Here is a 22138-nt window from a genome sequence, read left to right as displayed (position 1 = left end):
TAGTAAAGTGATAGTCCCAGCCAGTGCAAGAGAACAAAAATAGGGAATAAAACCCTTAAGATTTTTAAAGAAATAAAACTGTTATTAACAGACAACATGATTATGTACATAAAAATTTTCAAAGAAATCTACAAAGAGAAAAAAACTACTAGAACTTATAAGGGAATTTATCCAGACTGCAAGATACAAGGGCACCATATGAAAATCAGCTATTTTTCTTTATATAAAAATGAAGAGTTGGGAAAATAAATTTGTAAAAACATATAATCATAGGAAAAACAAAGTGTCTTGGAATAACAAAAAACGGGCAAGACCGCTACACCAAAATCTACAAAATGTTGCTGAGGAAAATTAAAGAAGACCTAAATAAACACCATGGTAGTGGCTGGGAAGACTCATCATTAAGCTAGCGATTCACCCCAAATTGCTCTTTTAGATTTAATGTAATCCCAATCAAAACCCCAGCAGGTTTTTTTGTTGAAAATGGCAAGCTAAATCTAAAATTATGTGGAAATGTGAAGGACCTAGAATAGCCAGACTATTTTTGAAATAGAAGTGCAAAGTTGAAGGACTGACATGCTCTCATTTCAAGACTTACTATAAAGTTACAGTAATCAGGGCAGTGTGGCTTTAGTGTAAGAAGCAGCAAACAGATCAATGAAAAGTCTAGAAAGTCCAGAAATAGATGCACATTTATACAGTCTATTGATGTTTTAAATTTACCAAAATAATTTGATGCAAAAAGGAAATGCATTTTTCAACAACAAAAAAATAGAATCTTCACTCTTATCTAACAACATAGATAAAAAATTAATGCAAGATGACCTAAACACAAGAGTGAAAACTATAAAAGCTTCTCAAAGAAAACCTATGAGAATAACTTTTTGACTCTGGAGTTCACAAAATTAGCAATTAGGACACAGAAAGCACTTACTATAAAAAAGTGATAAATTAGAGTTTGTCAAAATTAAAATTTTCCGTTCAGCAAAATGAACCAGGCAAGCAGATTTAGCTCAATGGATAGTGTCCACCTACGACATGGGAGGTCCTGGGTTCAAACCCAGGGCCTCCTGACCTGTGTGGTGAGCTGGCCCACGTGCAGTGCTGATGTGCGCAAGGAATGCCATGCCACGCAGGGGTGTCCCCCATGTAAGGGAGCCCCATGTGCAAGGAGTGTGCATCGTAAGGAAAGCCACCCAGCATGAAAAAAGTGCTGATGCAGCAAGATGATGCAACAAAGAGAGACACAGATACCCAGTGCCACTGACAAGAATACAAGTGGACACAGAAGAACACACAACAAATGGACACAGAAAGCAGACCACTGGGAGGCGGGGAAGAGGAGAGAAATAAAATAAAAAATAAATCTTTAAAAAAAAATGCACTACTTTAAAAAGCTATAAACTGGGAAGCAGATGTGGCTCAAGCGACTGAGCTCCTGCCTACCACATGGGATGTCCTAGGTTCAGTTTCCTGTGCCTCCTAAAGAAGATAAGCAAGACAACAAGCTGACACAACAAAAGACGCAAGGAGGAAAACATAATAAAAGACACAACAAAGCAGGGAGTGGAGGTGGCTCAAGTGATTAGGTGCCTCCCTCCCACATTGAAGGTTCCAAGTTCAGTTCCTGGTGCCTCCTAGAAAAAGGAAAACAAGCACACAGCCAGCACAAAAACAATGAGGTGGTGGGGAGAAATAAAAAATAAAATAAACCTTTAAAAACAAACAAACTGTAAACTGGGAGAAAATACTTAAAATACATACATCTGACAAAGGACTCATATCCAGAATATAAAGAGGTTCTACAACTCACTAATAAAAAGACAAGCAACCAATAAAAGCAGACAAAAGGCTTAAACTGATACTTTCTAAAAGAAACTATACACCTGGCCACTAAGGCCATGAAAATCTGCTCAGCATCATCAGTCATTAGGGAAAGGCAAAATTCAAACACCACTTTAGGGAAGCAGACGTGGCTCAACAAAACTCAGTGCTTTACACACACATTAGAAAGGCTAAAATGAAAAGAAAACAACAACAAAGAACACCAAATGTTGTCAAGGATGTAGAGTAAATGAAATTCATATACTTCTGATGATACAACCAATTTATAAATTAGTTTCACTGTTTCTTATAAAATTAAGCATCCCAGCAGTTCACTTCTAGATGTTTACCCAAGAGAAATGAAAACAAATGTTCACAAAGAGACTTGAACTAGGATGCTCATAGCATTATATTCATAATAGCCAAACACTGGAAACAATTCAAATGTCTATAAACAGGAGAATGGGTAAACAAATTTTGGTATACTCATAAAGTGAAATACTCTTTGGCAATAAAATGCAAAGAACTAATGTTACATGTGGGTAAATATCACAGATATTATGTTGAGCAAAAAAGGCAAACAAAACGTAACATTATATAATTCCATTTATATGAGGATTTTAAACATGTAAAACTATAATAACAAATCAGAGCAGTAGTTGCCTTTCAGATGGAGGCTAGGAGAGGAAGACTGATTTGAAATTTTAGTAGAAATGTTCTGTATCTTGGGAAGTGGATGTGGCTCAAGTGATAGGGCTTCCGCCTACCATATGGGAGGACCCAGATTCAATCCCTGGGGCCTCCTTGTAAAAAAAAAAGTTCTATATCTTGATGGGGTTTGGATTATGGGATATATGCATTTGTCAAAACTCATTTAACCGCACACTTAAGAGCTCTTCATTACACTGTACATAAGTTACACCTCATTTCTTCTTTGAAGATGAAATAAAAACATTTTCAAATAAGTTGAAATAATTTATCACCAGCGAATGCATATTACAAGAAATGCTAAAGGAAGATCCCAGATGAAATATATTCTACTTTTCTTCTCTTAAATTCTAAAAATATGATCGTTTTTATGGCATTGTCTTGCATGGTTTTCAAAGAATGTGAAAGTAACATTGGACAACTATTACATAAGAGGGGGGTAAAGGAACCTATATGGTTGTTAATTTTCTACATTTTTTTTTAGAAGTTTCTGTTTCACTTTGTTTTTTTATTTCTCTCCTCTTTCCCCCCACCCCAGCTGTCTGCTCTCCGTGTCCATTCGCTGTGTGTTCTTCTGTGTCTGCTTGCATTCTTGTCAGTGGCACCAGGAATCTGTGTCTCTTTTTGTTGCGTCATCTTGCTGTGTCAGCTCTCCATCTACGCAGACCCACTCCTGGGCAGGCTGCACTTTTTTCGTGCAGAGCGGCACTCCTTACGGGGCGCACTCCTTACATGTGGGGTTCCCCTATGCGGGGGAAACCCCTGTATGGCACTGCACTCCTTGTGTGCATCAGCACTGCATGTGGGCCAGCTTCACCACGTGGCTCAGGAGGCCCTGGGTTTGAACTTGGACCTCCCATGTGGTAGGCAGATGCTCTATTCATTCAGCCAAATCCACTTCCCTCTACATTTTACTTAAAGTAGTTATACATTAACTCCAAGAAAACTGTGAAAGGTCAAGTATATATACATATTAAAATCCCTAAAGCAAACATTAAAAATAATAATACAAATAAACATAGTAAAAAATCTAAAAGATAAATCAAAATAGAACACTAAAATATACTCAAATAGTCCAAAAGAAGGCAAAAATGGGGAACTGGGGGAAAAAACAGAGAGAACCTACACAAAAAAAGAATAAAATGTAGACTTAAATCAATAATTACATTAAGTGTGAACAGCCTAAATATGCCAATTAAAAGACAGATATTTGAAAGGAAGCTAGAGGATAATCTAGGGACTGTATAATATGGTGATTTTGGTGGTGGATGAAGATTGTGGTTAATAGTACAAATAAAAGAATGTCCTTCTATTACAAGGTATTAAGAATATGGTGAGGGGAGCAGGTGTAGCTGATTGAGCACCTGCTTACCATGTATAAGGTCCCGGGTTCAAGCCACAGTACCTCCTAAAACAAAAAAAAGTGATGCATGGAAAAAAATACAACTAATGTAACTTATGGACTACAGTTAACAGTAATACTGTAATAATTTTTACAGCAATGACAAAGAAGATACTATATCAATTCTAAGGGTCAACAATGGCCTATAAGGAGTATTCCCTTTGGAGTAACGAAAACGTTCTAAAATTAACTAAGGTGATGACAGCACAACTCTGTGACGAAACTGAGAGCCACTGAATGTACACTTTGAATTGTTCAAGGCATGGGACTGTATAATACAGTGAATCCTGTGATAGATGATGGACTATGGCTAACAAGACAAATAAGTGAACATTTCTCATGACCTATAACAAATACACCATACTAATACAAGGTGTTAACAATAGGAATATATGGAAAAAATATACTAAATGTAAGCTATGGACCATAGTTAGAGTGGTAATAGTCTGATGATGTTCTCCCATAATCTGTACCATATATTCCATAACAATGTGTAAGGTGTTGGTGGAGGGCTGATATATGAGAATTTGGCACATTCTGCATGATTGTATTGTAAGCTCACAACTTCTCTAATAAAAAATGTATTAAAAAAAAAAAAGGATGGAACCTCTGTTTCCCCCAAGATGGAGTAAAAATGGCTGGTTTACCTTCCCACCTGAAACAACTAAAAACTGGACAAAACACAGAAAACAATGGTTTTCAAGACATTGGAAATCAGACAATAAAGAAAAGTGATTCCCACGAGATGAAAAACAAACAAGGTGAACCCTATGTTGCCACAGCGCACTGCCTGGAGAGTTGCCAGGCAACTGCGCTGGAAGGGAGAGCTAAAGAAGATACAAAGAGGTAAAATATGAGAATGAAAAAGAAGGTCAAAATTCTTAGCAAAAGGGAAATGCTGATTAAAACCTCAATTAGATACCACAACACACGTATCAAAATGCCTAAAACTAAGACAACTCAGCTGTACCAAGTGTTCTGGGGATGCACAGTATCTCAAACTCTTATTTACCACTCATGAGAATGAAAGGGTACAACAACCTTGGAAAACTTTTTTTTTTTTTTTGAGCAAATTTATTTATTGTCTTTTTTTACGATAGTTTCTTAATTCATTTCACTTACCTACCACGAGACCCTGCTTCTCCACTCCCAAGTGTTGGCCCAAGAGAAGTGAAAGCATCTGTCCACGTGAAGACTCCAGCACTGACGCTCAGGGCACCTTTATCTGCAATAGCCAGAATCTTGAAAAAACTCAAATATGAACGAATAAACAAAAAAGTGGCATACTATCAATTGCCAATAACATAATAGTGACAGAAAGATCAGTGGTTGCCTGGGATGGGGTGGGAGGTGCAGGAGGAGTGGGAAGAAGGGATTAGGCAGGGACTGGAGGAAACACTTTGGAGTGATGAATGTGTGCATCATCTTGGAGGTATATATAAACGTGCGCGCTTCAAATATGTGCATTTCATTGTATGTCTAACTACACCTGAATATCCTTGTTTTTAAAAAGAACACATTAATTTGACTGAGATTCAGGGACCAGGAATCTATGCTGTTCCCAAAACTGCATCTCAGTCCCCATGTGTTGGTTATCTATGCTGTGTAAAAAAGTACTCTGAAACTATACATTTATGGAATTCTATTCCGCAAGAAAAAGGCATACACTCTTGATAAATGGAACAATATGAATGAATCTCAAAATAAATTTGCCATATGAAAGAAGCCAAGCAAAAAGTATATACTGTATTATTTCATTTATATAAAATTCTAGAAAAAAGTAAAAGATATTCCACGCAAGCACTAATCAAAATAAAGCTGGAATGGCTTCTTAAATCAGAAAAACTAGAATTAGAAAAACGACCAGGGGTAAGGAGCTGCGTGAGGGGCTGAGCCTCGCGGAGCCGGGCAAGGGTACAGCGCAGGGATACAGGAGGCACGGGCCCCGCAGGCTCCTGGCTGGCCCGAGGCAGAGGTGCCAGTGTTCCGGGCCTCTCCCCACTCTCCACCCCTCTCCAGAGTTCCCCGCTCCTTCAGGAAGGGGTGAGAGGGAGGGGTCAGATCAGCACTCTGAATACCCCCCCAACCCTGCAGAGGAGGGAGCGCAGGGCTCCTGGGGTGAGCTGTGCTGAGACGGCCCTCCCCATCGGCCCTGCCTCGGGCATTTCTGCAGCAGCAGGCCCACCTGACTCCAGGCACGTGGCCTCCACAGCAGACCCTGGCACAGGTGCCCTCCCCAAAGGATCCCGGGGGTTGACGTGGCGTATGCCACTTCCTGGGGAAAACCACGGCCCTTCCGCGGGTGTCCACTGCAGTCCTTCTGATTCAACGCATTCCTGTGAGCTGCCTCTTCCCTCCCCGGGGAAGGTGTGCCCGGATGCTGAGCAGTGCAGGCACACAGCAGGTGCTAAATAAACCCTCGGTGAGCGAGTGAGTGAAGGGAATTGGTGCCTGTATCTGTAATTAGCTTCTCCAGGGAGACCCAAAGCGCTCAGGCCGCTGGCCCTTCCCTCCGTTTCCAGGGACAGGTCTCCCTGAGCCCAGCGGCCCCGTCGGGGGCGTGGGAGTGAACGGGAAGGGGCTGGGGTGGGACTGAGGGGGCTCTGCGGGGAGGAGGGTGACAGCTGCCAGGACAAGGGCGACGCAGGGAAGCAGGGCGGGCAGAGCCAGGGAATGTGGTAAACGGGATGGAGCCGTGGTGGGCCACGGGGTGGGCAGGCAGTGCGGGAGCCTGCCTGTGCCCCTGCTGTTGTCCTCTTCCCCCACGTCTCCAGTCGGGAGGCACGAGGAGGTAGACCTCAGAGGAAGAGCCCCGAGTGGGCCCTGGACCCCAGGACCACGAGTGGTGGCTTCCCCCAAAAGCCTCTCCCATCGTCCTGGTGCTGCCCCAGCCCTGGGTGACCGAGTGTGCCCACCGGGGAAGAGGCCTGCCTCAAGGGACATGCTGGCACCTCCTGGGCCTCAGAGCTCTCCTGTGTGGCCGTGGATGGAGGGACTTTTAGAGGCTCTTACACTCATGGGCTATGTGGCTTATTTAGAGTCTAGAGATAACCCAAACGAGGGCCCAGGCTAGCTCCACTCTCCCTCTCCCTGTGTCCTGACTTAACCTTCCAATTAAGTACCCATATTCCTGTTAGACTATTATTAGTCGGGCACCACTCTGCCGCACGTGACAGAAAGCTGGCTTAGGAGGGGAGGACGGCCGGCACAGCACAGGGGGCCGCAGAGGCTCAGACCCCAGCACCCAGGGCTTCTCACTCGCTCGCCAGCTGTGGCTGCCTCTTGGCTCTCTGCCCAGAAGATCCCGTCCCAGCCCCGTGCTGGCAGCATGGACGCCAGCCATTCCCACCTCGTCTTCAGAGCTGCTTCTCCTCCGCAGGGTTCTGAACAAAGTCCCCAGATGGAGTCCAGCTGGCCTAACCAGATCCATGTGCCCTCCCCGGAAATGATTCCTACGGTTCTGGAAAGGTGGTACAACAGCCGGGCCAGGGCCCCGCCCACCCTGGACAGGGTGTAGTCGGCACCCCAGGGTCAGAGGGCTTCACAGCCGTGTTGGAAAGCACATATAAAAACACACGGGCATGCCCTTCAATTTGTAAAACCTTTCCACTCTCCCGTACCGCCCAGAGTCCAGCAACCCTGCCAAGACATGAACCATTCATTGCCATTAATCCAGAAAACACCTCCTGTACCTTCAATGACATCCATACACGTGCAGCCTGTTCTGCTTTCTATCACTACACACCATTTTTGCAACTTTTTTATAATTCATAAAAATGAAATAAAAAAACACAACAAAAGCCATGCAGCAGTAAGCGCAAGGCCCGCTCAGCCTGTCTACCAGACGTGGCAAGCGTGACGCACCCGCAGCTACGCTCCCGCCTCCCACCTGCTCTGGCGGGCCAGGCCTTACTGTCCGGTACAAGTCCCTGCTGTCCACCATGCCGGCCCTTTCCCTTTCCTCCCACACCCAGCCGTCAGCAAGGCCCCAGCCCACCCTCCAAACGCGGCCTGGTCTCCCCACTTCCCTCGCCGTTACTTAGCTGCTACTACTACAGCTTCCTAACGGCCCCCTGCACCCCAGCCCCTCCACCCAGTCATCTCCCCACACAGCGGCCACAGGTGCTCGGGGGTTTCGCCGTAAACCAGACCACATGGCTCTGGTCACTCCATCCCTGCCTCTTCCTCCGAGGCCGTCAGAGTTTGACATTGCCTCCAGCAGGTTCTCCACCTGCCCAGGAGCAAGACTGCAGCTCTGGCCAGAGAGGCCATGCTCTGGACCAGGCAGTAGATGGGGACGACTGCAGAAACAGCTCGCTTCTGTCCCCTTGCAGCCTGACTCTGCAGTTCCTCCCATCAAGAGGTGGAGACTCTCCCTTGGATCTGGCCCTACCTGTGACTCGCTTTGGCCAGCAGAACGTGCCAGACCCAAGCCAGGGCCTCTAGATGCCTTGCACACTTCCACTAGCTCTCCTGAAACCTGTCTAGGTACAAACAAGCCTGGACTAGGCTGCAGGAGGATGAGAAGCCACACAGGGAGTCCAGTTGTCCCACCCCACAGCTGACTGCAGAAGCACGAGCTCAGCTGAGCCCTGAGGAGACCCAGCTGACCCAGAGGCCCGTGAGCAACACCGGTTCTCAGCCACTATCTACCAGCGTGGTTTCACTGCAGGAAGTAAGCGATGGAGACAGGACATCTCCCAGCAGAGAGCTGGCGGGAAGCTCTCGTGTCCTCACGGAACAGCCCGATTTGGCCCAAGGCACCAGGTTTGCTGCTGCAGCTGCTGCTCGAGCACCCTGCTCCACTAAGGACGCCCCGGCTGACCGAGGCTGAGCAGAACAGCAGCCAGGGAAGAAGTCATGTTCCGTCCCAACCCCAAGGGTGCTCATTTCTGGACTTTGATTCCTCACTGGGAACGTACAGAGGGGCACTCAGCACGGCTTCCGGTTACTGAGGGGCTATTTTCATGCCATCGCTGGCCTAAGGGATCATCTTGGGGATCTACAGGAAACAAGACGGCTGGGCCCTACCTGAAGCAGGACAGAGAGTGAACTTCAACACCCTCTCATCCGTTTCGGGATTTTTGGGGGCTCCATCTTAACCTGAGCCCTCCGGCTCCAGGAGGATGAAAGCAGGAGCAGGGGAGCCTAAGGGGGGCCTCGCGAGCAGGGAGCAGGAGGGACCCCTGTGGCTCGGCTGTCAAGCCCGATGGTTGGGAGAGCCCAAGACCGAGAGCAGAGGATGTCACGCACTGCTGTCCAGGCTCCTCCCCGCCTCGCCGGCTTTGTGGAGCAGGAGTGAACTGTCCAGGAGGTGGAATCAGAGGGGACATTTGCCACGTGGGCCAGGCGGGGTCACTGCCATGACAGGTGCTGCAGCCGGCTCTGTCATCTAGCCAGAGGGCAGCGCTCTCTCCAGCTCTGACCCAGGCAGTCACCCCCCAGCACAAGGCCCCTCCCCGCTCCAGAGCCCACCTGGGGGGAGCGTGCCCCTGCAGACCCGGCTGCCGTCCGTTCGGTTCTCAGACCCCAGAGCTGAGCCCCACACAAATCTGGACACCCTAGACTTCTTGGTTGGGGGATGAGCCGCTCCCCTCGGAGGCCCAGGGAGGTGGGTGGGCAGCTGGCCTGACGAGACCACAAGAGGTACTCGGGGACCAGGAGTCAGCTGAGGTCTCCGGCCCCAAGTTCCTGGGAAAAGATAAAAGCCCTCGGGCCAGCGCGGGGCAGGGGCGATTGGAGCCCTGTCCCTCCCCAACCCCTGGTCCCCGCCACCCCCAAGAAGCTGCAGGAGACAGGCTCGAAAGGGGAGACTTTTATACAAAGAGGATGGGGCACACCAGGAAGGACTTAAATAAGGGGAGGAAGCGGGTCAGGAGCCGGCAGCGGGGGGCCCGGGGGCTCTGCGGAGGGGGATGATGCACACAGAGTTCCGCGCCTCTTTGATGCGCCACCATCAGCCAAGCCTGTGGGGGGTGGGGGGGGCAAACACGGATGGGGACTATGATAAGAAGAGCAACTGAGGCCGGGCCCCTCCTTACTCCCCACCAGCTTGCCCGCCGTGTGCCCACCTACCCAGGAGCGGCCCCGGCCCTCCAGCCTTACCCCAGTGCCCCGCCCACCTACCTCCTTTGCCACCGACTTCTGCAGCTTGCCCCTCTGCTCGAGCTGCACGGAGGGGAGAGGGGTGAGAGCCGGGAGCAGGCCGAGCCCCCGCCCCGGCCCCCACACCCTCTCTCCACACTCACCACATCTTCCTTCAGCCGCCCCGCCACCTGGTCCTCCTCGAACGAGCGGGCCTCGGCCTTCTCCTCCTCTGTCCACGACAGACAGGGCCACGTAAACCAGGCGGAGACCCCACTGTGCTCCTCCCAACCCCACTCTGCCGCACCCCAAAGCTGAGCCCCACACTCTTGGCTGTGTTCTGTGGGAAGTTCGGGCTACCTCAGGCAGCAGGGAGGGCAGGCTGGAGGGTCTCCTCCCCGCAGACTACTGTCCCAAGTCCGTCCCCACAGATCTGGCCACCCCAGGAGGCCCCTCAGAGCTCCTGGCCAGCCCCCACAGGGCAGCCAGCACCACCAAGCCTCGCAGCCCCAGGGACCTGCACCCTCACCCGTAAGGTGGCGAGGCGGCAGGCGAGCGTAGGCCCAGGCCCTGCCCTCCCTCCCCACACAGGGGCTCACCCTGCTGCCTCAGCTGCTCAAGGTAGAGCTTGGCCAAGCGCAGCTTCTTCTCCTGTGCAGTCTCCTCCAGCTCCTCCTCCTCCTCTTCCTCGGTCTTTCTTGGAGCCAGGCTGTGGGTGGGAGGGGCTGGTGTGAGGCACTCGGACCATGCTCTTCAGTGCCCTCCCTGCCATCGGATGCTCCCCTCCCCATCCCTACCAGGCATCCTGGCCAACGATTCCACGTACAGGAAACTGGAGGGCGTGAGTTACCAAAGTGAAAGGGCTGCCCAGTACCCAGCAGAAGGTGAGAACTGTGCCAACATCCAAAGCGATCACCGTCAACTCTCTCAACTGGGGGAGAGCATGGATTCTACAGCCTTCCAGAGAAAAATCAGGTCACAAAACAAAGGCTCAGGAATCAAATGGCTTCAGACAACTCAACTGCAACACTGAGAATGAAGACGACAAAGGAACCCTACACGTGAAACTCGGAAGAAAATGCTAGCCCCTGGAACACCCTGCCCCATTACGCCATCAATGAGGAATGAAAATGCTGTCAGATGTGCAAGATGTCACAAGATTAGTCCTCCCCTCCTTCAAGAAAGATGGACGATGTGCTCGCCAAACAAGGTGAACTAGGAACAGGAAAGAGAAAATCCAATAGAGAGAGCAGAGAAGGCAGATCCTGGGATGACAACCGGCCTCACACACGGAGAACAGCCAGTCCAGAGCCCATCAGAGGAAAGAAGCAGACACATTTAGGGCTGTCACCACTTCCACCCCTGCTGCCCCAGCACCATCCTTTACCCCCAGGGCAGGGTGCAAGAGGCAATCTTAACTGTCTTGGCTGTACCTTGTGCTGGTGAAGTTCTTGCTTTCCCCTCCATGATCTACATCTGAATCAAGCTGAGGGCTCTCGCTTTACTCCGAGAAGTGAGTCCTGCCAGGACCTTCTCCCGGGAGCAGGAGGTAAGTCACCGGCTCTCAGAAGCAGGAAAGCCAGGGCAGCCTGCTCCCTCTGAACACATGCCTGCAGTATCCAGTCCCTGGCAGGTGCCCCAACTGTGTTTCCCAGGACTCTCATGATCTTGCCCATAACTTCTCAGAAGGAGCCTTGTAAAGTCTCAAGAAGCCAAGGCCATACCATGCCCCAGAGATGGACACTGGCGGCCCTGTGTCCATCAAGCCTTCTGCCAACAGTTGAAACTTCTACTGGAGTTTATCCCAACTAAGCAATCTATTGCTTAGCATTTACACACAAGAAACAGAACACTTGAGAACAGCAAGGGATATATGCACTGTATGACTCTGGTCATATGACATTCTGGGAAAGGCAAAATTCTAGGGACAGTGGTAACTCGGGGATTGGGGAGAAGAGGCTGACCACAAGAACACAGAGGAATTGGGGGTGGGGGGGTGGTGAGGGAACCATTCTGTGTCTTTATTGTGCAGGTAAAAAACTATGTGTTTGTCAAAATTCACAGAACTGTACACACAAAAAACGGCAATTAACTCTGTTTCTTTGAGCAGATTAAGACTAACACAAACCCAATTTCATTAATAGAATTTCTAAAACCAACTCAAAAGGAAGGCACCAAGATTCACTGGTGTTGGATATGAAAGTCTCCACCCACCCCAGTCAAGTCTCGCCGTTTGGAGTCCTGCAGAACGCCCCACGCCCTTCACTGCAGGTCTCAGTGGCCTCTCCCTGGGGCCGGGGACCCTCTTCACACGGAGATCCCACAGACACAGGAGAATAAAATCCTCGGAGCCAGAAACTGAAGGAAAGAGTCACGAGCTTGTTCTAGGTCCCTACGACTGAGTATGCACGAGTGCCGTGAGCCTGGTTCCCTGCCACTAGGGGACGGACAACAGCTCACCTCTCGCTCTCAGAGTCGCTGGAGATCTCCTCGTTCATCTTGCCGCCACCCTTGGCCTTGCTCCTGTCCCCAGAAGAGTCGGCCTGGGAATTACATGATCCTTTCCTCGGTCAAGGGTCCCGACTGCCACGGCACTGGCCAAGGGTCCCTGCCAATCCTTCGAGCGCCCCGGGACTGGAAGAGACGGTAGCCCCGGCTCAAGAGCAAGGCCTTAAACCAGGCCTTGGCCGGCGGAGAGACCCGCCAGTTGGGCCGGGCTTACCGGCCGGGGGTCCAGGGGCTCCGCACGGGGAGACCGCGGTCCCGGCAGCGGAACTGGCCCCGACCCGCGGGAGCGCCACGCTTACCTTTCGCCGCCGCTTGCTGGCTCCCGCCCCGGCCCCGAACCCCGAGGCCGGCTTCCCCCGCTTTCGAGCGGCCGCTGTCGCCGACAGGAGGCCCGGGTAAGTTCGGCAGCAGCAGCCCCGCACTCACGTGGCGACTGAGCCCCCGCGGGCCCGCCAGCCTCGGCCCCTGATAGGCTGCCACCCCGGCGGGCCCCGCCCCCGGCGCACGGCCGCTTCCGCAGGCTGCCACGCCCCCGCGCGCCCATTGGGCAGGCGCCCGGGCCGGCCCCTCCGAGGGCTCCCATAGGCTGCCGCGCCAGCCCCGCCGGGGAAGCCGGCCTCTCCCAGGCGCTTTCGGAGGGCGACCGAGGCGCGTGCGCACTGCCGCTGGCTGAGGTCTAATGCGGGTGGAACCAGGGGGCCCTCTGCTGTGGTCGCGTCCCTTGGCCGCTGGGGGCGGCAGAGAGGTGGGTTCCGCCTTTGGGGAGTGACTCCTTCGGGTCTGGAGCAGGGACGCCGGGTTCAACCAGCCTGGCACTGGAATCGGGGAAATTCAGGCAGCCTCGAGGAGAGGAAGGCGGTGCCCTGCACCCCGGCCCAAGGTCACTGGGCAACCGATGCCGCGTGCCCCAGACCAGACGAACAGCGCTAATGGCACGGCAGTCCCCGGGCCTTTGCTGTGTCCCGATCAAGTGTCCACCTACTCACGGGGCAGGCGTGGCCCGCTGACTCTGGTGTCCAGATAGCTGGAATCTACCCTCCCCCCCCCCCCCCCCCCGTCCCCCTCCCGCCCAGCTCTTCCCCGCCTCTGGCGATTGCCGGGAAGTCCCTCCCTAAGTCACGCCTAAGACTCACAAAGAGCTGCCAGCGGGAGCCAGGGACCTGGTACTGCCCTGGGAGGCTCACGCAGCAGTTCTGATACCAGGCCTGGTGGCAGCCACCTCTCCCAGCTCCCTGCTTCTCTTAGGTGAGTGCCCTATGGCCCCGCTTACAGCCTGGGCAGGGCAGGGCAGGGCAGAGCTGGGTGGGGCTGGCCCCTGCCTTCTGAGAGTCCAAGGCTACTGGTCTGAGACCTTGGGCAGCACCCCAACACTCGTGGGCCAGTTGGGAAGGGCTGCTGTATGATGGCTGTCTGCCCCCGGGTGGGGGGGAGGGGGCAGCTCTGGCTCCCTGGGAGCTGCTGCCCCTCCAGCGCCAACCTCCCCCATCTCTGGTGACTCAGCCCAACAACCATGCCATGTCTGACCTAGCTGGGAAAAGGGGAGGGACCGGCACAAGTGCCCAGCCAGCGCTCTGAAGGGAGGAGCCCCGAAGTAGGAGGGGGAGAGTCTCCTCTCACTTCCCTACCTCCTGGGAAACGAAGAGAGTAGATCTGGGGTGCAGTGAGCAAGATTTTGCCCAGGGCTGGGACAGCTGGAGCAGAGGGAGGCAGTGGGAGACCACCAGTGGGGCCCAGGTGGACAGGTGGGGTGTGGAGGCCGTGGAGGCTGAGAGCCCCCTCTGTGCCCCAGGACAGCCATGGCTCCAAAGCGCAAGCCTGCAGTGCAGAGTGGGGGCCCTCAGAAGAAGAGGGGGCAGCAGGGGGCGGAGGAGGAGGACATCTTCCGCTCCACGGCAGAGGCCCTCAAGGCTGCGCCCGCAGAGAAGCGCATAATCCGTGTGGACCCTGTGTGCCCACTCAGCCGCAGCGCCAGCACCCAGGTGAGCCCGCAGCGCTGTCAGGCCAGAGCCTGCCTCCGCACAGGTGCAGACACACCCTTGGGGCTCCCCTCTGGCCCAGTAGCTCAAGGTTCCTACAAGCTCTGCATCAAGGCCGTGTTTTCCCCAGAACCCCGAAGGCGGGGCAGTATCCTGTCAGACCCAGGTAGGCCATTCTGCCCTTCAGATCCCAGCACTCGCCCACGTCCCCTCAAACTAGCCCCACAGAGTAGGGCCATGGCCCCCTCAAGCCTCCCAGGACAGGGCTGTGGCCTGTCCAGAACCCCAAACCTCAGCTTCCCCGGCCCAGGGTCGAGCCTGTCCTCCCAGCGCCTGCCCCTACCCTATGCCAGCTTGTAGCCACGTCCCCTCAGACTGTGGCCCTCGGGCACAGCCCTGGGCTCTCGAGCCTTCCAAGACGGGGCCTACTTGGACCCCGGTGCAGTCAGACCCTCTGTATTAGTCAGCGAAAGGGGTGCTGATGCAAAATACCAGAAATCGGTTGGTTTAAAGGGTATTTATTTGGGTAGGAGCTTACAGATACCAGTCCATAAAGCATAAGTTACTTCCCTCACCGAAGTCTATTTGGAGCAAGATGGCTGCCGACGTCTGCGAGGGGTCAGGCTTCCCGGGTTCCTGCGGTCCTGGGGCTGGCTTTTCTCTGGGTTCAAGGGTCCTTCCTTCCTGGGGCTGGCTTCTCTTTCCTCTGGGAGCCTACTTGCTGGGGCTCCAGCTTAAGTCTTCAGCATCAAACTTCAACATCAAAACTCCAACATTAAAAGTCCTCAACTCTGTCCTTTGCCATGCCTTTTATCTGTGAGTCCCCACCCCTTGGTGCCCTAATCATCACTCAATCATGCCCAGGTACAGATCAGATTACAAATATAATGCAATAGTTCTTTTTGGAATCCATCAATTATATGAAACTGCTACACCCTGGGTGGCAGCGGGGCGCCCTGCCCTGCCGGTGGGCGGCCCAGGCAGCGTGCTCCCCCACGCCCTCGCCAGGTGCACGAGGACTACGACTGCACCCTGAACCAGACCAACATCGGGAGCAACAACAACAAGTTCTACATCATCCAGCTGCTGGAAGGGGACGAACGCTTCAGCTGCTGGAACCGCTGGGGCCGCGTGGTGAGCGCCGCCCGTGCCCGCCTCGCCCCCACCGCTGCCCCCTTGGCGCGTGGCTCCTCTCGCCAGGTCCACGCAGTCGACCAGGCCTCAAGGCCCGGGCTGCCGCCTGTCCCCCCACCCCCCGACTGACGGGGGCGCGCGGCCCCGGGGCTCATGGTGGGCATGTGGTGGTGCACCGCTGAGGGCTCTCGCTTGCAGGGAGAGGTGGGCCAGTCAAAGCTCAGCCCCTTCACGTCGCTGGAGGATGCAAAGAAGGACTTTGAGAAGAAGTTTCGGGAAAAGACCAAGAACAGCTGGGCCGAGCGGGACCGTTTCGTGGCCCACCCCGGCAAGTACACACTTATCGAGGTGCAGGGAGAGGAAGAGGCCCAGGAAGCCGTGGTGAAGGTGAAGTGGCCAGGGAGGCCGGGGAGCCCTGGGCCAAGGGTGGGGGCTCCTCGGGGACCCTGAGCTGATAGGGCTGTGCCCCTGCCCAGCCGCGCCTCAGGCACCCGCTCTCTGGCCTGCGCCCTCTGCCACAGGTGGACGCAGGCCCACCCAAGACCGTGGCTCTCAAGGTGCTGCCCTGCTCCCTGGACCCGGCCACGCAGAAGCTCATCACCAACATCTTCAGCAAGGAGATGTTCCAGAACGCCATGGCCCTCATGCACCTGGGTGAGGGGCCAGGCCCAGGCAGGGGCCTTGGGGGGCAGGGCCGCTGGGCTGACCCCACGCTCGCCCGTCACGCTCGCCCGTTCCCCAGATGTGAAGAAGATGCCCCTGGGAAAGCTGAGCAAGCAGCAGATCGCCCGGGGCTTCGAGGCCCTGGAGGCGCTGGAGGCGGCCCTGAGCGCCCCCGCGGCGAGCGGCCGCAGCCTGGAGGAGCTGGCCTCCCGCTTCTACACCGTCATCCCCCACAACTTCGGCCGCAGCCGGCCTTTCCCAATCGACACCCCCGAGCTTCTGCAGGCCAAGAAGGACATGCTGCTGGTGAGGGCTGGCAGGAGGGCAGGCGGGCAGACTTGGCAAGGGAGACGAGGGCCAGGGGGCCCAGGAGGCCTGGACAGATGGACTGCACGGGGCAGGCCGGAAGGCAGGGGAAGGGAAGGCCAGACGGAGGGGGGGTCGGCAGGAGGGGAGAGGGCCCTGGGGTCTAGCGGCAGGCACGCTGCCTGGGCCTGTCATCCCAGGTGCTGGCGGACATCGAGCTGGCCCAGACCCTGCAGGCGGCGCCTGAGGAGGAGGAGGAGACAGTGGAGGAGGTGGTGCCACACCCGCTGGACCGAGACTACCAGCTCCTCAAATGCCAGCTCCAGCTGCTGGACTCGGAGGCCCGCGAGTACAAGGTGGGCGGCCCCGCCGAGAGCCAGCAGCGGGCACTGTCTTCTGCCCACCTGCCCCCGCCGTGCCCAGCACAGTCCCTTGCCCGGGACCTCTCCCCCTGTCTCTAGGACCTGGGGGGCTGGGAGGACTTAGTTCAGGGGTCCCCTAGCCTTGGCCCCAGCTGCCACTGTCCCCACAGGTGATTCAGACCTACTTAGAACAGACTGGCAACAGCTACAGGTGCCCAGTTCTTCAGCATGTTTGGAAAGTGAACCGAGAAGGGGAGGTAAGGGAGCGCCTCGCCGACCCACGCCCCCTCCACGCCATCCCCAGGAGGTGAGCTCGGCTCATCTGCCCCTTGGCCAGCCTGCTCAGCAGCTCTGACCACATGCCACCAGGCCTCGGTCTCTGAGCAGCAGGCAGAGGCGCCCAAGCCCTGGGATGGGGTGACTCTCCTGGCCCCTCTCCCTCGCAGGGAGACAGGTTCCGGGCCCACTCCAAGCTGGGTAATCGGCGGCTGCTGTGGCATGGCACCAACGTGGCTGTGGTGGCCGCCATCCTCACCAGCGGGCTCCGCATCATGCCACACTCTGGCGGCCGCGTCGGCAAGGGCATCTACTTCGCCTCGGAGAACAGCAAGTCAGCTGGCTATGGTAGGCAGTCCTCAGGCTGGCCCCAGGCAGGGGGTGGTGGGCCAGGGATGGTGGGCTGGGGGGGAGGATGGGATGGGCCAGGGTGGTGGGCGGTCCTCAGGCCAGCCCCGGGCGGGGGGTGGTGGTTGTGGGTGGTCCTCGGGCCAGCCCCGGGCTGGGGGTGGTGGGCCGGGGGTGGTGGTGGGCTGTGGTGGGCCGTCCTGGGACCAGCCCTGGGCCCCAGGTGGTCAGGTGCTCGGGCCAGCTCCAGGCTGGAGTGGTGGGCCTGGGGCCAGCCCGGGGACCGGGGGTGGAGACACTCAGGTCAGCGGGCCCACTCCTCGCCTCTGGGAACCTGGCGTGCGACCACGTTCTCCACGGACGGGAGTGCTCAGGGGGCCTTCTGGAGTTTGGCGGGACTCAGAGGGCGTGCCTGGTGGTCAAGGGTGGCTTCCTGGAAGAGGCGATGCAGTCAGGATGAGCGAGTCAACCAGACCTGGCGGGGTGCAGAGCCTTCATGGCAGAGCAGCAGTGGGGACAGGCACAGAGGGTGGGAGGGCCCTGACCCCGAAGCTTGGAGCCAATGCCTGGCAGGGGCAGGGGGCCCCGGGCCTGGGAGGATCAAGGGAGCCTTATCCAGGGAGCCGTGGGGAGCCCGAGTGGACTGCGCAAAGCAGGTCTCGATGGCTGCCGCGGTGGGGAGGGTGGAAGAGGGTCAGAGCAGAGGCTGCAAGGAGGCTGTGCTCGCCCCCAGCCAGCTGCGGGGGGCCCAGCCCAGGGCAGGGCGAGGTGGGACGGCAGCAGGTGGGAAAGGGCCGGAGATGTCGCTGGTGAGCCCCAAGTTTCTCACCAAGAGGACGATCACTGAGGTGCTCCCCCAAACCAGATCCTCAGTCCACCCTCCTGGCCAAGAGAACAGGATCATCCAAGGGCTGGTGGGCGGAAGGCCCGGGGTGGCCAGAGTTGCCCCAGGCCAAGGGGGCCACAAGGAGGGCAGAGGAGGAAGAGCCTAAGAGGTGGCTCGGGGGTGGCAGGAGAGCCAGTGCGAGGGGGTCTCAGGGTAGGGGGGCAGAGGACGCCAATGGGAAAGACAGCAGAGCAGGCCAGGGCGAAAAGGGCCCGGGTTTGGCCACTGGGAGGCCACGGCCGACCTTGGTGAGGGCAGCAGTGGGGGCAGAGGCCTGCCTGCAGGGGCAAGGAGTGAGGGAGAGAGGTGGGACGGGGCACAGCCAGGCAGGGCCTGTCCTTAGGGCTGAAGGGACAGCGAGCACTGTCCTGGGCTGCGGACACAGGAGGAGGTGACAGCACAGCGGGGAGGCGGGCAGGGGGGCCGAGCCGCCCACCTCTGAGCCTCCCCATGTCCCCCAGTCACTGGCATGTCCTGCGGGACCGACCACATTGGCTACATGTTCCTGGGCGAGGTGGCCCTGGGCCGGGAGCACCACATCACCGTGGACGAGCCCAGCTTGAAGACGCCGCCCCCTGGATTCCACAGCGTCATCGCCCGAGGCCACACAGAGCCTGGTGAGTCCCCGGGAGCTGGACAGGCCTGAGGGCAGAGGGAGGCTTGGGATAGGGGTCCCCGGGGCACTGCCAGAGAGGAGGCGAGTAGGGAAGGGACTGTGGGGAGGGACAAAGTTAAGAAGCAGGCTTCCTCCCTGCAGTTACTCACATACTCATTCAACAGACACTCACTGAGGGACATCCTGGAGGCCTTCAAAGGAGGGGTGTCACTGAGTGTTGATGAATGAGGAGTTACTTAGCAGAGAGGTGGAGCAGGATACTCCAAGCAGAAGGCCCAGCCTGTGCAACGGCTTGGCGGTGGGTGAGGTGGGACCGAGCAGGCGTCCTCTGCAGCAGAATTGGGGAGCAAAGGGGACAGGACTGGCCCTGGGCCTTCCCTCAGCCTGCCTGTCTCTGATAGGACCAAGAATCAGTGACTCTTAGGTCACCCATGACCCCTGCTCTGCCCTACAGATCCAACTCAGGACACAGAGCTGGAGCTGGATGGGCAGCGGGTGGCAGTGCCCCAGGGCCAGCCTGTCCCCTGCCCGGAGTTCAGCAGCTCCAGCTTCTCCCAGAGCGAGTACCTCATCTACAGCGAGAGCCAGTGCCACCTGCGCTACTTGCTGCAGCTGCGACTCTGAGCTGCCCCCGAGGCCCTGCTGGGGGGTAGACCGTGCTCTTCAATCTTCCTGCCCAGCTCAGTGGTCCCCGCCCCTTCCCTCTGTCCTGTTACCTGGCTCGTGGCCCGGTCCCTGGAGTCTCCTGTGGGCGTGGCGGGGCGCTTGGCGTCACCACCTGGGCACTGACACAGCAGTCTATCCAAGGCCTTGCGGTTTGAGGGGCACAGGCCGAGAGTGGGCCAGAGCCCGCCTCCCCGTAGGCTGCCCGCCAGGCCCCGGCCGAGCACCCGGGAGGCAGGCGATCCTTCGGCCGCGCACAGGGGTTTACTAAACGCTGTGTTCTCCTGCCTCCGGCCTCTGCTTGTCTGTGCCGCAGCGGCATCAGCCTCGGCTTCCCATCCCTCCCTGGTGACTGACCAGGCGGCTGCCCTGGCCCCATGCCCAAGGGCGAGCCCTCGCCGGGGTTGATGCCACTGTCTGTGTCCATCCCCAGAACCACCTGCCTTCTCTAGTAACGGAGCCTTCAGAGAGGACCCTCCCCGTCAGCTCAGAGCTGTTCTTCATTTGGGCCCCACCTGGCGATTCGTGGCTTCTTCTCGTGGGCCCGTGGCCTTCTGTGATAGACACTCCTGCCCGTTGCCAGGAGAAGCAGGCGCTTGGTCCTGCCTTGGTGCCAGACATCCATACTCTTCTGAGTATCATAAACCAGTTGAGCACGTGGCGGGGGGCACAGGGGTGGTGCCCGGCTCTGCAGGCATGAACGGAGGCTGTGCAGGGACTCCACAGCCAGCGGGCAGCCCGGCCTTCACTCAGCAGCCCTTCCACAAGCCAGGGGCAGGTGCTGGAGGCCGGCCAGGTCCAGTCCAGGACCACACATTTGCGTTTAGTCCCAGGTGCCTTTAGTCTCCTTTAATCTGGAACGTTCCTCAGCCTAGTCTTCCCTCTTCATCACTTCATCATTTAACACTCTTGGGCAGTGCAGGCCAGTTTTTCTGTAGAATGTCTCTCACTTTGGATTTGTCTGATGCTTCCTCATGATCAAGTTCAGGTATCGCAGTTTAGACAGGAATACTACCTAGATGACGTGTCCTCGGGGCATTATATCAGGAGGGACGTGTCCGGTTCATGAAGGTGGCCCACCAAGTTTCTCCACTGTAAACTTACCCTTTCTCTCCTTTGTGATTTCTCAGTAATCTGTGGGAAAATATTTTGAGTGTGTGTACCTCCCATTCCTCATCAAACTTGCCCCTACTGCCTTTAACACATATTGCTGATTTTACCTGCAGTTACCTGAATCAATTTTTGCGAAGATGTTTGCAAATGATGGTTACCTAACTCCATCATTTCTTTTCCATTTATTCATTAGTATCCTTATCTATCTATTTATCATATATGGATTTAGGATGGACTCATGGATTCTTATTTTATTCATTGGATTATAATCCTTGTTGTTATTATTTATTTTGATCTTCACAATGGCCCAGATTTTGCCAGTAGAAGCTCCTTCAAGCAGGTTTCTGTCCCTGTCATATTTCAAGGACCTGTCTGGCGTAACAATATGCTCCAGGCTCACCTTGCACAAACCTGAACTCAGCCATTTCGCTAAGGAGCCCTGGTTCCTGGGAGCAAGAAATGTATTTAGAATCCAGGATCTGGGCAGTCAGTATGTTCCTTGGCACTGGAGTGTCACTGCTTTACTGCAGCAAAGAGAGCTGGGAAATATGCGCATGTAAACAGTAAGCACACGCAGTGCCCTCTAGTTCTCCAATTCCAGTCCAACACCACCGGGTTCTCCCATCGGTCCTCAATTCCATATTTATCTCTCTCTCTTCTGACTGTAAGAAGCTCCATCAACATCAATAAATGTACTGATTTGCTAAAGCCTACACAAAGAGAAGTTTCGGACTTGCTACCCCCATATCATTGTGAAAAATAAACTTTCTAAGCAGAGCTCAAGATTTACTCGTGGATCTGTCTTCAGACTGAAGGTCAGTGGTCAGAGTAACCGTTTGCACACGGGTCTTTATGTCTCAGTGGGGCTCTGTTAGTCACTCTGCATACAGGTAGGTTCATTTGTTTCTGCTTAAATTCACGAATAAGAGATTTTCCTGTCTTCGATGATGTACTTTTTAAAAATATGTAGACATTAACATATTCCTAAAAGGTTCAAACGGTATTAAAACGTGTGCTCAGCAGAGGACCCGCCCTCCTCCCGACCCTTTTACTGGGTTCCCACCCCCTGGAGAGAGCCAATTTCATTCGTTTCTGGCTTATCCTCCCCAAGTTTCTTTTTGCAAAAACAAAACCAAAAGATATACTACAAAGTGGGTTTGGGGGGGGGGGTTGTTTGTTTTTTTAAGATTTATTTATTTCTCTCCACCCCCCCCCCCAGTGTTTTCGTGTTTACTTTACTGGAGAGATTTTGGGGGCAGCGTGTGCCCC

At 54.9% G+C, this 22138-nt stretch overlaps 2 protein-coding genes across 11 annotated transcripts in view; one reads left to right on the top strand and one right to left on the bottom strand.

Moving 5' to 3' along the window:
* LOC101442090 (U3 small nucleolar RNA-interacting protein 2-like) overlaps nucleotides 1-12992 on the bottom strand; it is a 62530-nt gene extending 49538 nt beyond the window's left edge. For 4 of the 8 annotated variants that reach the window (XR_009183642.2, XR_009183639.2, XR_009183640.2 and 1 more), the window contains exons 1-6: nucleotides 12826-12986; nucleotides 12479-12652; nucleotides 10618-10727; nucleotides 10183-10250; nucleotides 10061-10102; nucleotides 5057-5159 (exon numbers count right to left, since the gene is read on the bottom strand). Coding sequence is in view for 3 of the 8 variants with exons in the window: in XM_058288721.2 (XP_058144704.1) it covers nucleotides 9751-9900; nucleotides 10061-10102; nucleotides 10183-10250; nucleotides 10618-10727; nucleotides 12479-12516 (408 nt within the window). In the remaining 5 variants the exon portion in view is untranslated. Of the gene's footprint in view, nucleotides 1-2212; nucleotides 3941-5001; nucleotides 5160-9734; nucleotides 9901-10060; nucleotides 10103-10182; nucleotides 10251-10617; nucleotides 10728-12478; nucleotides 12653-12825 lie in introns of those variants that run through there. The other 4 variants (XR_009183641.2, XM_058288722.2, XM_058288721.2 and 1 more) reach the window with 4 other exon arrangements.
* A 139-nt stretch (nucleotides 12993-13131) lies between these two features.
* LOC101445522 (protein mono-ADP-ribosyltransferase PARP3-like) lies at nucleotides 13132-21646 on the top strand. 3 transcript variants are annotated; one of them, XM_058288717.2, is made up of 11 exons: nucleotides 13132-13771; nucleotides 14316-14505; nucleotides 15511-15636; nucleotides 15835-16023; nucleotides 16158-16290; nucleotides 16379-16605; nucleotides 16806-16961; nucleotides 17138-17224; nucleotides 17414-17591; nucleotides 18939-19094; nucleotides 19548-21646. In XM_058288717.2, the coding sequence occupies exons 2-11, from the start codon at nucleotides 14323-14325 to the stop codon at nucleotides 19715-19717; spliced, it is 1605 nt and encodes a 534-aa protein (XP_058144700.1). In that variant the 5' UTR covers nucleotides 13132-13771; nucleotides 14316-14322; the 3' UTR covers nucleotides 19718-21646. The 3 variants fall into 3 exon arrangements, with proteins under 3 accessions (XP_058144700.1, XP_058144701.1, XP_058144702.1); XM_058288718.2 differs by having other exon boundaries at nucleotides 13151-13271; XM_058288719.1 differs by having other exon boundaries at nucleotides 13172-13771; nucleotides 14321-14505.
* The last annotated feature ends 492 nt before the right edge of the window (nucleotides 21647-22138 follow it).

Source organism: Dasypus novemcinctus, chromosome 26, assembly GCF_030445035.2.
Source record: "Dasypus novemcinctus isolate mDasNov1 chromosome 26, mDasNov1.1.hap2, whole genome shotgun sequence".
NCBI classification, from domain to species: Eukaryota; Metazoa; Chordata; class Mammalia; order Cingulata; family Dasypodidae; genus Dasypus; species Dasypus novemcinctus.
Note: the sequence above shows the minus strand (reverse complement) of the source record. Positions and strands in the feature narration are given on the sequence as shown.